Source organism: Dendrobates tinctorius, unplaced genomic scaffold (assembly GCF_039654945.1).
Source record: "Dendrobates tinctorius isolate UK_male_01 unplaced genomic scaffold, ASM3965494v1 ptg000177l, whole genome shotgun sequence".
NCBI lineage: Eukaryota > Metazoa > Chordata > Amphibia > Anura > Dendrobatidae > Dendrobates > Dendrobates tinctorius.
In genome coordinates, this window is record NW_027361844.1 from 6,744,646 (window position 1) to 6,761,523 (window position 16,878).

The 16,878-nt window shown below is 41.6% G+C and overlaps 1 protein-coding gene across 1 annotated transcript in view; it reads left to right on the forward strand.

Annotated features, from left to right (window-relative positions):
* SUMO1 (small ubiquitin like modifier 1) overlaps nucleotides 1-3,585 on the forward strand; it is a 46,836-nt gene extending 43,251 nt beyond the window's left edge. The window contains exon 5 of the mRNA XM_073551515.1: nucleotides 2,384-3,585. Within this exon, the coding sequence (XP_073407616.1) occupies nucleotides 2,384-2,452 (69 nt within the window). The 3' untranslated portion in view covers nucleotides 2,453-3,585. The remainder of the gene's footprint in view (nucleotides 1-2,383) is intronic.
* Nucleotides 3,586-16,878: the final 13,293 nt, after the last annotated feature.

Consider the following 16,878-nt stretch of genomic DNA (forward strand, 5'->3'; position numbering starts at 1 on the left):
ACACGCGGCTCCGCTCCGTACACCTCGCACACACGCGGCTCCGCTCCGTACACCTCGTACACACGCGGCTCCGCTCCGTACACCTCGTACACACGCGGCTCCGCTCCGTACACCTCGTACACACGCGGCTCCGCTCCGTACACCTCGTACACACGCGGCTCCGCTCCGTACACCTCGTACACACGCGGCTCCTCCCCGTACACCTCGTACACACGCGGCTCCTCCCCGTACACCTCGTACACACGCGGCTCCTCCCCGTACACCTCGTACACGCGCGGCTCCTCCCCGTACACCTCGTACACGCGCGGCTCCACCTCGTACACACACGCGGCTCCGCTCCGTACACCTCGCACACACACAGCTCTGCTACATCCACACTGTAAATCCTGACCCCACACATACTTACCTCAACCAGCACCATGACAACAGCAAAGCAGAGTCTTGCAGACGGTAGAGGCAAGGCTGAGCGCACAGGACCTGTGATGAGGTCACAGGAGGGGCGGAGTCAGGGGTGACATGATCGGGGGTCTGGACAAAGGCTCCTGATCATGTGACCCCCCCTGACTCCTCCCCTCCTGTGACCTCATCACAGGTCCTGCGAACAGAGCGAGCAGGCAAGCGAGTGCGACGCTGTGAGTGGCTGCGGGAGGGAGGGGGTCTCATCTCATGCGGGGGCGAGGATGGGGGGCGTGGCGGCTTATCTCCCTGCAGTGCGGGAGGAACTTGGAAACTGTCACCGCCATGCCCGCAGAGGGCCGGCGGCAGGAGCAACAGTGGCCGCAGCAGCTGGCAAGCGGCCAGATGATCGGCGCGGGCCGCGGCCCACGTGACAGCGGCCCAGCGGGAAAATGCCCGGTTGGTTATATTGCCAATCCGGGCCTGGGGGTGCGTTTACACCGTTCCGTCTGCGGTAAAATTGATAAAGCCCTTTTATTCTTCGGGTCAGTACGATTACAGCGATACCTCATTTATGTCGGTTTTTTTTATGTTTTGGCGCTTTTATGCAATGAAAACCATTTTATATAAATTATTTTTGCATCTCTTTATTCTGCGAGTTATAACATTTTTATTTTTTCGCTGATGGTGCTATATGGCGGCTCGTTTTGCGGGACAAGATGACGTTTTCAGCGGTACCATGGTTATTTATATCCATCTTTTTAGGGTTCAATAAAGGGGTTAACTAGTGGGACCGTTTTATAGGGCGGGTCGTTACGGACGCGGCGATACCAAATATGTGTACTTTTTATTATTATTATTATTATTATTATTATTATTATTATTATTATTATTATATATATATATTTTTTTTTTTTTTTTTTTTTTTTACATTTATTTTTACTTTTTTTTTTTTTTAACTTTAGTACATTGTCCCAGGGGGGAACATAACTGTCATGTGACAGATCGGTCCGATGGGTGTCGCGGTCCGGTCTGGCACCTCCCATCTTCTAACGATGACGTCCTCCTTGCTTCTGCCGCAGCTCCTGAGCAGGTGTAATTCTCTGTCCTGTTGAGGGCAGAGCAGAGTACTGCAGTGCGCAGGCGCCGGGAAAGGTCAGAGAGGTCCTGTGCACTGCAGTACTTTACTCTGCCCTCAACAGGACAGAGAGAATTACACCTGCTCAGGAGCTGCGGCAGAAGCAAGGAGGAGGACGTCATCGCTAGAAGATGGGAGGCGCCGGATCGTGACTCCCATCGGACTGGACTGCCCCCCCCCCCCCCCCCCCCGGTGAGTATATTGTAACTCGCTTTTCTCATCTTTCAGGTTACATCGGGGGCTTATCTACAACATTACAGAATGCTGTAGATAAGCCCCTGATGGCGGTGGCTGCAGCTCATAGGGGAAAAATGAGGTGACAGATTCCCTTTAACATTTTAAAGGGGTTGTCCAATCCAAATCAATAAGCCTGCAACCACTCTGTGTGACTGCAGACTAATGAATCCCCCAGCACACGCACTGTGTGTTGCAGGGATTCGCTGGTTTCTGACCCGGGACTGGAGAGTATGTATGAGTTATACTCCCAACCAGTGGACACTGCCTCGCTTTGTTATACTTGTATAGAGCCCACTGGAAGGCCTCCTCACTATACAGGGTGCGGCCTCGTTCCTTACAAGTGTATGGCGCGAGGTCGCACCCACTGGCCGGGAGTATATATAACATACCCTCCGGTCCTGGGTCAGTAACCTGTGAATTCCAGCAGCACAGAGTGCGTCTGCTGGGGGATTCATAAGTCTGCAGTCAGTCATACACAGTGACTGCAGACTTAGAGTTGGACCGGACAACCCCTTTAAGTCCAAATTACTTAATACGAAAAGAATTGGTATTGAGTTTAGATATTGTCTGCAGTGTTTTCGTGTTTCTAACCAGTCACATTTTCTCTTACAGCTGGGCATGGAGGAAGAAGACGTTATTGAGGTTTATCAGGAACAGACTGGGGGCCATTCGTTGATTTAATCTTTTGTTTTGTTCCTTTTTCATTTGGAATTTTTTTTTTTTTTTTTTTGACATTCTGGATTTTTTTTTTTTTTTTTATTTTGTAATAAGTTGTTTACCTCCCCTGCCGTACGGCTTCCTTTCTTGTTGTAATCCTCTTGCTGTTTTCACTTCAGTGGGAAGCTATGCTCAGAAAATGACCTATTGTTTAAATCAGAGTTTTGTGTTATATGTATCTTTTAAATGGATTAGCTATGTGTTTTTTTTCTGTATCACAATATTAACTAAAACAGTAATCTTTTAATTTTCACACTGGCCACTGGGGCTTTTTTAATACTTTCTGTTTCAGGAAACACATGTACATAGCCACGATGAACAGACTCTGACCTTTTATCTTTTGTATTGATGCATCCAATGAACCTGTGCAAAGGTCATTATGAAAGGACAGGGAGCAGGGTTAGATGTGACATCACCTTGTGATTGGTGGATCTGGTGTTATCAGCTGTATATAGAGGTATCCCCTGTCTGTAATCCTGCCTCTGATAAGGAGCCTTGCTAAAAACTTTTTCTGAATGGACAGGGAATGAGTCTAAAAAAAATCCTCAGTGGCCACTGTGAAAACTGCAAGATTGCAAATTTTATTTTTTTTTTAAATAAAAATTATGAAAAAAAATTGCATCTAACACAAAATCCTGACTTAAGCAATAGTTCATTTCTGATGATTGCTTCCCTTAAACATCGCGTCATTTCAGCAACCACACTATGTACCAAGATGAGCAGCATCTGTGCACTTCACCAGTTCAAGCCTTTTTGTCATCTCTGCCTCTGGGCTGCGAAGGCCCAGCTTGGAGTCTACATGATAACTTTGTGACGAGAGAAGAGAACTATTGGATACTCTGCCTCATGTTAAAGTTCAAAAACCTTGGCACCATAACTTCATTGTTCCAGCGCCTGCCTAGAAGATTTAGGAGTTGTGTTTTTAGAAGTGGTCATGCTTCAAAAACCCTATGTATAGAGAAAATGTTTGTTGTATCTTTTATTTTTGTGGGGCATGGGTTTTAAAAAAAGAAAAAAAAAAACAAAAAAAAAAATGCATTATCTGTATTGGCTTAATTGAAGTAATATTAAAAAAAAGAAACATTTTTAAAATCAGAGATTATGTTTGTTTTGTTGAGTAATGATGAGAGAGTACTGTAATATTCGTAGTCGCTATACTCGTAACGAGTACTTTGTAAAAATCGCGTATTCGTTCCGAATAGCGACTACAATGCAAGTCAATGGGAAATGCAAGTAATTTTCTGCTGGACCCTACAAAGGGGTCTGGGGGCCTGAGGAAAAGGCAGAAATGGATGGGAAAGTGATTAAACAGATTGGTAAGCGTCTGGAGAATATGCCTGCATGCATTTCTACCTCATATATGGTTTCTGGGGATAAGTTTGTCGCAGTATTACGCCACTTTTACAGATACACAAGAACAACTTCCAAACCTAGAATTCTGTTGAATATATATCCCATATCTGTCACAATGTGGGACAACCTGTCACAAAGGGCCTCCATTAAGATACCGTCACATTTAGCGATGCACCAACGATCCAGACAACGATACGACCCGGTCAGGATCGCTGGTGCATCGCTAAGTGGTCGCTAGTGAGCTGCCACACAGGCAGATCTCACCAGTGGTGCAGCAGCGGTCGTTACTTACCTGTCAGACGCAGCTCTGAATACGTCTTCCGCCCGCGTCCATGCCTTTTCATATATTACCCTGAGGATAGGGAATTTAAAAGGGACAGCACCGTGCAGGATCTAAGTGCAATATTAAAAATGTCTCAAATAAAAATACAAAGCTGATGCGCTCACCAAGTTGAGGTTGCAGGAACAGCGTATTGGCCCTAGGGGAATGTCCCAAACCAAGGTCCCAATTAATCGGTTTGCTGCACGGCTCCTGGTCAACGGGGCGATCCTCAGTCATCCCCAGGTACAAGATAAAAAAAAAAAATCCAGTCTGATGCAGGAACTCCCGAAAAATGTGAAATGTGAGAGATCGGTTTACTTAAAAAAAAAAAAAATTTTTTTAAAAGATTTTTATTCTGAAGTGTAACAGTAAAAACAAACAACCCGTTTCGGCTTAAAAAAAAGCCTTCATCAGGTAAAATATATACATTTATACCAAAACAATGACCATGTCTTTAAAAACCCTTTTTACAAAGGAAAGGGAGGGGTGTTTGTTACTAGCACCAATCCTTCACTTAAATCAATTAAGAGGAGTATGCAAATTAACTCTTTAGCAGGGGTAAGTCAAAGATATAGTTCACATTCTTTAAGAGGTTAAACTCTAGTGGAAAAAATATAGAAATAAAAAAAAACCAAAATAAAAACCTAATCACTATATCAATAGGTATAGCATCTCTAAACTTTCTCAATCACATCATTCAGATCATTCGGGTACAAGGTTTGTAACCGAAAAATCCAAAAAGATTCCTTTTTGTTTAATATTTGATTGCGATTAAGCACTCCAGAAGGTATCATTTCTACTGGTGTAACTGTTATTAAAGCACAGCAAAAAATTCCAAATAACATGTGACGCGATAAACTATGCTGAAAGAAACCGATTTAAGTATTATGACGGTGTCCATTCATTCTTGCTCTGACAGTTTGTGTTGTGCGGCCGACATGTTGGAGGCCGCAACAACACGTAATTACGTAAGTAACATAGTCACTGCCGCAGGTTAGATGCTGCTTAATCTCAAAAACCTCACCTGTGCTATATGAAGTGATCGAGCAAGCCCCATGTTGTAAGATGTTGCATGTGTCCACATTTGTAGACGCCCGGAGTTGAATTTCTAGAGACAGCTTTTAAAAACCCACAAGTGAGATCTGTGGGTTTTTTTAAGTTGCTGGGCGCTATTAAATTTCTTATGGTACGACCCCTCCTAAAGGTAATACCAGGTTTTTTCGGTAACAAATTCTTTAAGATGGGGTCTTTGATTAAAAGGTACCAAAATTTTTCAAGGATGTCTCTTATTTTATGATGGCCATTATTGAACCGAGTCACGAAATTAAAACGCCAGGGATTAGATTGGTTCTTTCTTGAATCACCACAAGATTCAGCCTTTCCATTGTTCAAATTACTCCTAATCCCATTTTCTATGGAAAAAACTTTTTTCTGGTTAATCTGTGGTAGGCAATCAGCCTGAGTTTTTATTAGATTCTTTGCATATGCACCTCGCACTAATTTTTTGGGGTATTTTTTCTCAAGACATCTAGCCTTGAGAATCTTTGATTGTTGCACATAGTCAGCCTCACTACTGCAATTCTTTTAAATGCGCAGAAATTGGCTATGTGGAATATTTTTCTTCCATTTGCAATAGTGTGCACTACGGAAATCCAAAAAATTATTGCTGTCTACTTTTTGGAAAAAGGTTTTAGTCACTATGCGGCTGTCTTTGTGGCTTACTTCAAGATCTAAAAAAGTGATTTTATCTTTATCTAAATTGGCAGTAAAAGTAATCCCCCATTCATTCGTGTTTAGCTTATTAATTAGTTCCCATGCTTGTTCTATGGACCCCTTCCATAGAATCACCAGATCATCTATATAGCGTTTATAAAGCAGAATTTTTTCTTTAAAAAAAAAAGGCTCGGATAGCGCAGATAGGGACTCGAATCTCCCCATAAAAAGATTAGCGAAACTTGGGGCGACACGCGGTCCCGAGCCTCTGTAAATAGAATAGATCCTGAAAAGAAAAAATATTATGTTTTAAAATAAATTCTAAACCTTTTAGTAAAAATTCCCTCTGTGAGGATGGTATTTGTTTGTTTTCTTGGAGATAAAAATCCACAGCTGTCAGCCCCAGTGTGTGTTCAATATTGGAATATAGTCTAAAGCCCCCGTTACACACTGCGATATCGCTAGCAATATCGCTGTAAAGTCACCGATTTTGTGACATTATAGCGATATTGCTGCATGTGATACTTACCTCCGACCGGCTCCCCCGCTGGTTATCGCTGATCGCGCGAGAAGCTCCTGGACCATTCCGTGGAGCCGGGCGGGAGGACGCAGGATCGCCGCGTCTGACAGGTAAGTAGCGATCCCTGTCCCCAGCGATGTCGCTGGTGAGATCTGCCTGTGTGGCAGCTCACTAGCGACCACCTAGCGATGCACCAGCGATCCTGACCACGTCATATCGCTGGTTGGGATCGCTGGTGCATCGCTAGGTGTAACGGTACCCTTACTACATCAAGTGTAATAAAAAGATAACCCTCTTGCCATACTATATCTTTACATTCCTGGATGAGCTGTGCAGAGTCCCGAAGATAAGAGGGTAAACTCAAAACAAAACAATATCTTGTAAAAATAGGTCGATAAATATGATGTCAAGGAACCAATCCCTGAAATTATTGGACGTCCCGGGGGATTTTTTATGTCCTTATGGACTTTCGGGAGGTGGTAATGAAATGCTCCATTTGGATTTTTATTGGTAAGAAATCTGTGTTCTTTTTTATTTAATATCCCTTTTTTATAGGCATCATCTATATGGGTGGGGTATTCTAATGAGAATTGAGTAGAAGGATCGGTGTTTAGTTTCTCATAATATTTGGCATCAGACAAGATACGGAGTGCATTTTTTTCTGCATATATGATGTTCGACCAATATGTCTTATCAGCTTGACATTTATTTTTACAATTAATGTTCCTGAATTTTTCTGCAACTAATGCAAAGAATGTATCAATATGATTCCCTCGGTGATGAATGGGATTAAACATAGAAGTTGGAGCTACATCTTTATGAACAAACGGATCGTTAATTGGTGGTGCTGAAGGGGTTAAATGGGCATTTGATCCATGGGTGGGTTCCTGTAGGGACAAAGTGTCGTGCAAGGGTTAACTTTCTGGTGAATGAGTTGAGGTCAAGAAACAGTTGAAATGGATTGACGTTTTGTGTCGGACAGAAACTAAGGCCCTTAGAAAGGGCCTCAGTTTCAGTGAAGGACAATACATACTTTTATAGATTAAAATTTTTTGTAGTGGACCCATTAGATGATCCACCATGGACAACGGTAGATGTTGATTGAGGAGGTACATCTTTAATAAATGGTAAAGAAACAGAGTGATTAGTTAATGTGTTTTAAATTTTTTATTGCCCGATTTTCTACCCCTCCCTCTTGTTCCTCGGGACCCCCTTTGCGTTTTCGAGTAGATCCCACCTGTAACCATGGGAAAAAATTGGTGATGGCACTTTGACGGGGGGCGCGGTGGAATTGCGTTTGGGGGAGGTTCTGGGCACTCGATTTGTGGTTCTGTTTGTAAAGGTATTATAGGGAAGTGTCCTGGTGGGACCAATTGCTAAAAAAGAAATATTAGACATTGTAGGTGATGGGGATGGAGAAGAGGCTTGTATTACTGTAGTAAAAATTGAGTCCAGTTCAGTCGTAACATGTACAGTAAGTGAGCTAATATTTATAGAACAATCTGGAGACTCTCCTTTATTGTTATTATTGTTGATGCATATGATGTCAGCGTGAGGATGACCATTGCCGATATTGTCTGCATCGTAATTTCTTTGGATAGGGGTGGTAAACTGGGGTTAGATGTTGGTAACAATAGAATCCCCTTTTCTGTCTCCAGTTTCCCCTCTACTAAGAGCGAAGAACCTCTATTGATGGAAGAAGTGATGGATTCTAGATTTAAATTAATCAGATCGTCAATATTGGAGTTCTTCGCTATTTTATTTAGGATTTTCTGGGGTAGAAGTACTAAGGTTACCATATTGTCTGTGTCTTGTTTTTGGGTTTTGCCCCAAGTTTTTCATATATTTCATTATTTTGAGTAATATGAGACTTCGAATTATAAAAGGTACAGGCATTTTTTGGAATATTTCCAAGGGAACTAACTCTCCCTTTGTGAAATTCCCCCTCCTACTGATATTGACTTGGACATTAAGAGGAAAATAGTAAGACTGTTTAACAATTTTGAAAAAAATATGAAAATGGAGATTCGTCATCAACTAGATGCTGACTTTTTAGAAATCTGTATAGAGCAAGAAATTGTCCCGAAGGGGCTGCTGATCCACTTTCATAGTACGTTTCCAGATGACGCAGGGTTTTCAGATGAATGGAATAGAATTTTGAAACAGTGTTCCTATAATTTAATGCAGCTACTTATTAAAAAACGCACAACGCTAGCACATACAGCGGCAGCATTGTGAGAAACCGATCTATCAGAATTAGAAAAATTTAAAACAAATCTGTTCTATGAAGGGTTAAATAGGGACACCACAAGAAAATTGCAGTCTTTTGAGAATTATTTGATGGAATATAAAACAAAGAAATTTAGACGAGACGCGGTTACACTAAAACCTACAAAGGCAAAATCAGGGGTTAAAATTAAGCCTAATAATAGATTGGTTATTACTAACAGAGGTGCAATTACAGAAAACCTTGGTTCCAAGGATTCACAAAGCCAGTGGGGAACACAAAGGGAGAGTTAGTTCCCTTGGAAATATTCCAAAAAATGTCTGTACCTTTTATAATTCGGAGTCTCATATTACTCAAAATAATGAAATATATGAAAAACTTGGGGCAAAACCCAAAAACAAGACACTGAGGCAATATGGTAACCTTAGTACTTCTACCCCAGAAAATCCCAATAAAATAGCGAAGAACTCCAATATTGACGATCTGATTTGATTTAAATCTAGAATCCATCTCTCCTTCCATCAATAGAGGTTCTTCGCTCTTAAGGTACTGTCACACTTAGCGATGCACCAGCGATCCCAACCAGCGATATGACGCGGTCAGGATCGCTGGTGAATCGCTAAGTGGTTGCTAGTGAGCTGCCACACAGGCAGATCTCACCAGCGACATAGCAGGGGTTGGGGGTCGCTACTTACCTGTCAGACGAGGCGATCCTGACGTCCTCCCGCCCGTGTCCACGCTCGTCGCTCGTCTCTTCACAGGAAGCCCAGCAGGAAGCTGATGACGAGAAACGGTCCAGGACGTTCTCGTGCGATCAGCGATAACCAGCGGGGGAGCGGTCCGAGGTAAGTATCAGACATAGCGATATCGCTAGCAATATCGCTTTAACATCACAAAACCAGTGACGTTACAGCGATATTGCTAGCGATATCGCTTAGTGTGACGGGGCCTTTAGTAGAGGGGAAACTGGAGACAGAAAAGGGGATTCTATTGTTACCAACACCTAACCCCAGTTTACCACCCCTATCTAAAGAAATTACAATACTGATAATATCGGCAATTGTAATCCTCACGCTGACATCATATGCATCAACAATAATAACAACAATAAAGGAGAGTCTCCAAATTGTTCTATAAATATTAGCTCACTTACTGTCCATGATACGACTGAACTGGGCTCAATTTTTACTACAGTAATACAAGCCTCTTCTCCATCCCCATCACCTACAATGTCTAATATTTCTTTTTTAGCGATTGGTCGCACCAGGACACTTCTGGGGAAACCCCTATAATACCTTTACAAACAGAACCACAAATCGCATGCCCAGAACCTCCCCCAAACACAATTCTACCGCGCCCCCCGTCACAAAGTGCCATCGCCATTTTTTCCCACGGTTACAGGTAGGCTCTACTCAAAAACGCAAAGGGGGTCCCGGGGAACAAGCGGGAGGGGTAGAAAATCAGGCAATAAAAAATTTAAAAACACTAATCACTCTGTTACTTTACCAATTATTAAAGATGTACCTCCTCAATCAACATCTACCGTTGTCCATGGTGGATCATCTAATGGGTCCACTATAAAAATTTTCAATCTATCCAAGTATGTATTGTCCTCCACTGAAATTGAGGTCCTTTCTAAGGGCCTTAGTTTCTGTCCGACACAAAACGTCAATCCATTTCAACTGTTTCTTGACCTCAACTCATTCACCAGAAAGTTAACCCTTGCACGACACTTTGTCCCTACAGGAACGCAACCATGGATCAAAAGTCCATTTAACCCCTTCAGCACTACCAATTAACGATCCGTCTGTTCATAAAGATGTAGCTCTGACTTCTATGTTTAATCCCATTCATCACCGAGGAAATCATATTGATACATTCTTTGCATTAGTTGCAGAAGAATTCAGGAACAATAATTGTAAAAATAAATGTCAAGCTGATAAAAAGACATATTGGTCGAACATCACATATGCAGAAAAAAATGCTTTGGAATCACTGAGGAAAAATTAAAATTTGGTAATTGGAGAAGCAGACAAGGGGGGCGGGGTTGTGATCCAGAATAGGGAGGATTATTTAAACAAAGCACTCCTTATCTTGTCTGATGCCAAATATTATGAGATACTAAACACCGATCCTTCTACTCAATTCTCATTAGAATACCACACCCATATAGATGATGCCTATAAAAAAGGTTATTAAATATAAAAGAACACAGATTTCTTACCAATAAAAATCCAAATGTAGCATTTTATTACCACCTCCCGAAAGTCCATAAGGACATAAAAAATCCCCGGGACGTCCAATAATTTCGGGAATTGGTTCCTTGACATCATATTTATCACACTTTATCGACCTATTTTTACAAGATATTGTTTTGCGTTTACCCTCTTATCTTCGGGACTCTGCACAGCTCATCCAGGAATGTAAAGATATAGTATGGCAAGAGGCTCATCCAGGAATGTAAAGATATAGTATGGCAAGAGGGTTATCTTTTTATTACACTTGATGTAGTAGGACTATATTCCAATATTGAACACACACTGGGGCTGGCAGCTGTGGATTTTTATCTCCAAGAAATCATACCATCCTCACAGAGGGAGTTTTTACTAAAAGGTTTATAATTTATTTTAAAACATAATTTTTTTTCTTTTCAGGATCTACTCTATTTACAGAGGCTCGGGACCGCGATGGGGACGCGGGTCGCCCCAAGTTTCGCTAATCTTTTTATGGGGAGATTCGAGTCCCTATCTGCGCTATCCGAGCCTTTTTTTAAAGAAAAAATTCTGCTTTATAAATGCTGTATAGATGATCTGGTGATTCTATGGAAGGGGTCCATAGAACAAGCATGGGAACTAATTAATAAGCTAAACACGAATGAATGGGGGATTACTTTTACTGCCAATTTAGATAAAGATAAAATCACTTTTCTAGATCTTGAAGTAAGCCACAAAGACAGCCGCATAGTGACTAAAACCTTTTTCAAAAAAGTAGACCGCAATGGTTTTTTGGATTTCCGTAGTGCACACTATTGAAAATGGAAGAAAAATATTCCGCATAGCCAATTTCTGCGCATTCAAAAGAATTGCAGTAGTGATGCTGACTATGTGCAACAATCAAAGATTCTCAAGGCTAGATGTCTTGAGAAAAAATACCCCCAAAAATTAGTGCAAGGTGCATATGCAAAGAATCTGATAAAAACTCAGGCTGATTGCCTACCACAGATTAACCAGAAAAAAGTTTTTTCCATAGAAAATGGGATTAGGAGTAATTTGAACAATGTTTCGAAAGGCTGAATCTTGTGTTGATTCAAGAAAGAAACAATCTAATCCCTGGCGTTTTAATTTCGTGACTCAGTTCAATAATGGCAATCATGTTTTTTGGAATTTTTTGCTGTGCCTTAATAAGTTACACCCAGGGCTGTGGAGTCGGTAAGCCACAGTTGCGACTCCGACTCCTGGATTTTATCAGGCTCTGACTCCGGCTCCGACTCCTTCATAAATGGCCAATTCATAACAACAAATTTACTGTTGTAAAATATTAAACATCGTGCTTATTCAGTTTCTCACCATCATATAAGTAATCAGACCACTTAGAGCAAAAACTACATTTATTAGAATACAATTAGAATATAGCAAATAACTTTTATAAACTTTTCTAAACTGTAAGTAAATATGCAACAAACACTTTTATGCAGTTAATAAGAAGAAATCTATAAATTTGTCCTCAGAAAAAGTATTGCCTCTGTCAGATCCTCCTTCATGGATGCCCTCAAATCTGATCTAATTATTTTGAGAGCAGAGAACAACCTCTCTACACTAACTTGTGTTGGTGGCAAAGCAGTAACCACTCGGGCAACATCTCTGACAATGTCAGGATACAGAAGAATCGCTTATTGCACTGTTATTTTTGATGAACGGTCAAATTTCTCAATTTCTTTTAGTGCACATGAAAAATTCTGCTGAAATGTACTGGCTGTGTTCTTTGATGGGGATGACTCTTCTATGCGGGAACGCTTTGCACGGTCCTTGTGATCCAAATATTTTTCGAAATTAAATTCTTCATCAGTTGATGATGAGGGTGAAGATGTAGCAGGACGACCAAATTCTTCTTGTTCCTCCTGACTGTTCTGCAACCCTTTCATCCTTACTGCTATTTCAAACAGAGCTTCTTTTCCTTTACTTAGCTGTTGATCATCTGGAAGAATCCGATGCCTTGGGTCTACATAAACAGCTGCCAAAAGAATGTTATTTTGTAATAGTAGCTCCTCTCTCCATTTCATTGATGTAGCAATGCCACTTGCAATTAACCCTCCTCTTTGGGACAGGCGAAACATCAGGTTCTTCCACTCCTTTAAGAAAATACCTGGAGTTAAGTCCTCTGCTTGTAATTTTTTAGTCACTGTAAATGGGTGCTCTAGCAATTTTTCCAGCTCAGTCACCTGATTCCACTGACTTTCATTTAGCATCAGTTGAGGGTTAGCCATGTCTACAAGAAAGGTTTTCAGTTCAACCAAGCACTGAATCATTAAGTAAGTACTGCCCCATCGTGTGGCTTGATCAATAATTGCCCCTTTTCCAGCACGTCTCTTCAAAATTGAGTCAACTTTAGGGGTTCTGGCAACAGTAGCCAATTTTCTCACCTTGCCAATCAGTGCAACAGCATGTCCTTCTTGCAGACTATCTCTTATAGCCAGCTGTAGCATATGCACAACACAGCGCATGTGATGAATGAAAGAACATATTGACACAGTTTCAACAAGATCATCTAAACTATCATGTTGCTGTTCATCTGAAGCAACTTCAGTTTGCTCCTCAGTTACAATACTGTGTTCCTCTATTTCAAACATTTCTGTGTCTGTGGACCCAGAATGTTCTTCTAGCTGCTGGTCACCATCATTACTCTCATTCATTAGCTTAATAGTACTTATATTTGAAGCATTGTCAGTTACGACAGAAAGAACTTGCTCTTTTTTAAGTTCATAGTCTTGCAGAACCTTTTCCACCAAGACCTGGAGAAACTCACTGGTGTGATGAGCTTTGGTGTCTTTTACTGCCAATGTCTTGGTAACTATTTCATTTTTGTCACAAACAAATCGGACATTGATGGCAAAATAGTTCACTCTGTGACGTGTGCAGGCATCCATTTTAAGAAACAGAAAGCGTCCCTTGAGAGTTTTTTTAAGTTCTTCCTTTTGTTTAAAAGCTTCTTCGATTACTAATTTTCTAATACTCTCTCTCCAGAGAAACACCAAGCTTGCGGGCCATTTCCCCATTCAGACACATAAAAGCTGGTCGTGAAAATAATGAAATAGGCACACTATCCTTTACAACAAGCTCTATGATCTGTTTTTTAAATGTATCTACTGTCATTGTCACAGTAACTTTGTCACTGACAAAATATCTTGCAACTGATGGCTGCAAAGTTCTCTGCTCCTTTGTTTGGCTGGAAGAGCTGGGCACTGGTTCATTGGTTTGGATGCAGTCTTTCTCATCCACTGCTTTCAGTACTTCTGGATGAAAGCGCTGGAAATGTCTCTTTAGATTAGAAGCTCTGGTAGGAGCATTTTTATCTTTGCCTGAATATGCACTCATCTTGGCTTCACAGCATTTGTTTTCGTCTGGATCATTTGTCATACACTGACAGACATAATGTTTTCTATCTTGAGTGATGGTGAAATGTTCAAATACAGCTGATTTAATGTGATGCTTCTTTGACATTCTCAGGTTTTTAATTCTGCATTCACAATCCAAATGACAATTGTTTTTCCTAAAAACAATTGTACAAAATTATTGCCAGGTCGTACAACTGATATAGTGGTCAGTAATACTGTTATTATTCCTCATGTACTCACAGTTAACTGATGCAAAGTTTGTTGAATGGATAATACTTCTTACAGTCTTCCTCTTCTGAGTAGCAGGCAGCTGTGAGATGCTTGGAAGACGCACACCTAGTATGATCTGGTCTAGAGGAGGAGCTTTACTACTAAGAATTTGCAACACATTTTCACTTTCAGTTTCATACATTGTAAGTAGGGGGGTTGGGGCAGCATGAGGTTAACCAAGTATAAGATTAGATAAGGGCAGTGGAGAACAGTGACACACAAGAAGTAAGAAATGTCTCTATCTCCAGCAGAACTGCTTATCACTGTTGTTCATAGTTTGATAGAACATATATATTTGAGTAACATTTATAAAATTCATATGAAAGTTCAATTATGAAATATATTAATACCGTATATACTCGAATATAAGCCGAGATTTTCAGCCCGTTTTTTTGGGCTCAAAGTCCCCCTCTAGGCTTATATTCGAGTCATATACACCGGGGGTCAGAGGGGGAGGGGGGCGGGGGTGTCAGGTCATACTTACCCATCCTGACGCTGTGTCTTGAGCCCCCAGCTTCTCCCCGTGCTCTCTCTTCCTGCCTTCAGCGGTCACGTGGTGCCGCTCATTAAAACTCATGAATATGCGCATATTAATGAGCGGCACCACGTGACCGCTGAAGGCAGGAAGAGAGAGCGCGGAGAAGCTGGGGGCTCAAGACACAGCGTCAGGACGGGTAAGTATAGCGATACTCACCTGTCCTGTGTCCATCGCTGCTTGCTGCTGTCTCTCATCGGTCAGTGACTTGAGACAGCAGAGGGCGCGGTGACGTGATTAGTGCGCGCCGCGCCCCCTGCAGTCTGGACGTCACTGACTGATGACGTGGCAGATAGCGGTGAGCAGCCATGGACGCAGGACAGGTGAGAATCTGACACCCAGCGACGGAGAGGTGAGTATGTCATTTTTTTTATTTTTACATGCTGCAGCAGCGGCAGCATATGGGGGAATAATCTTAAGGAGCTTCTAATGGGGGCAGCATATGGGGGAACAATATGGAGCTTCTAATGGGGGCAGTATATGGGGGAACAATATGGAGCTTCTAATGGGGGCAGTATATGGGGGAACAATATGGAGCTTCTAATGGGGGCAGCATATGGGGGAACAATATGGAGCTTCTAATGGGGGCAGTATATGGGGGAACAATATGGAGCTTCTAATGGGGCAGTATATGGGGGAACAATATGGAGCTTCTAATGGGGGCAGTATATGGGGGAACAATATGGAGCTTCTAATGGGGGCAGCATATGGGGGAACAATCTATGGAGCTTCTTATGGGGGCAGTATATGGGGGAATAATCTATGGAGCTTCTTATGGGGGAATAATCTATGGAGCATTTTCCACCCTAGGCTTATACTCGAGTCAATAAGTTTTCCCAGTTTTTTTGTGGCAAAATTAGGGGGGTCGGCTTATACTCGGGTCGGCTTATACTCGAGTATATACGGTACATTTTTTTTAAAGCTGGAGTCGGTACATTTCTACCGACTCCGACTCCAACCAAAACTAACTCCGACTCCACGACTCCGACTCCACAGCACTGGTTACACCAGTAGAAATGATACCTTCTGGAGTGCTTAATCGCAATCAAATATTAAACAAAAAGGAATCTTTGGATTTTTCGGTTACAAACCTTGTACCCGAATGATCTGAATGATGTGATTGAGAAAGTTTAGAGATATTATACCTATTGATATAGTGATTAGGTTTTATTTTTATTTTTTTTTTTTATTTCTATATTTTTTCCACTAGAGTTTAACCTCATAAGGAATGTGAACTATATCTTTGACTTACCCCTGCTAAAGAGTTAATTTGCATACTCTTAATTGATTTAAGTGAAGGATTGGTGCTAGTAACAAACACCCCTCCCTTTCCAGTTGTAAAAAGGGTTTATAAAGACATGGTCATTGTTTTGGTATAGATATATATATTTATCCTGATGAAGGCTTGTTTTAAGCCGAAACGCGTTTTGTTTTTACTGTTACACTTCAGAATAAAAATCTTTAAAAAAATTTTTTTTTTAAGTAAACCGATCTCTCACATTTCACTTTTTTCGGGAGCGCCAGCATCAGAATGGATTTTTTTTTTCTTTTACCCGCATCCATGCGTCGCTTGTCGGCGCCAGCAGGAAGCCGACGATGAGAAATGGACCAGGACAATCTCGCGCGATCAGCGATAGCCAGCGGGGGAGCCGGGTCGCAGGTACATGTCACATGTAGTGAGATCGCTAGCAATATCGCTGCTGCGTCACAAAATCGGTGACGCTTAAGCGATATCGCTAGCAATCTCGCTATGTATGCAAGGGGGCTTTAAACACTGTTGAAGGAAAGAGCGCAAATAGTGTCTTATCTGAGAAGGTTACAAGGTTAATCCATAGGATT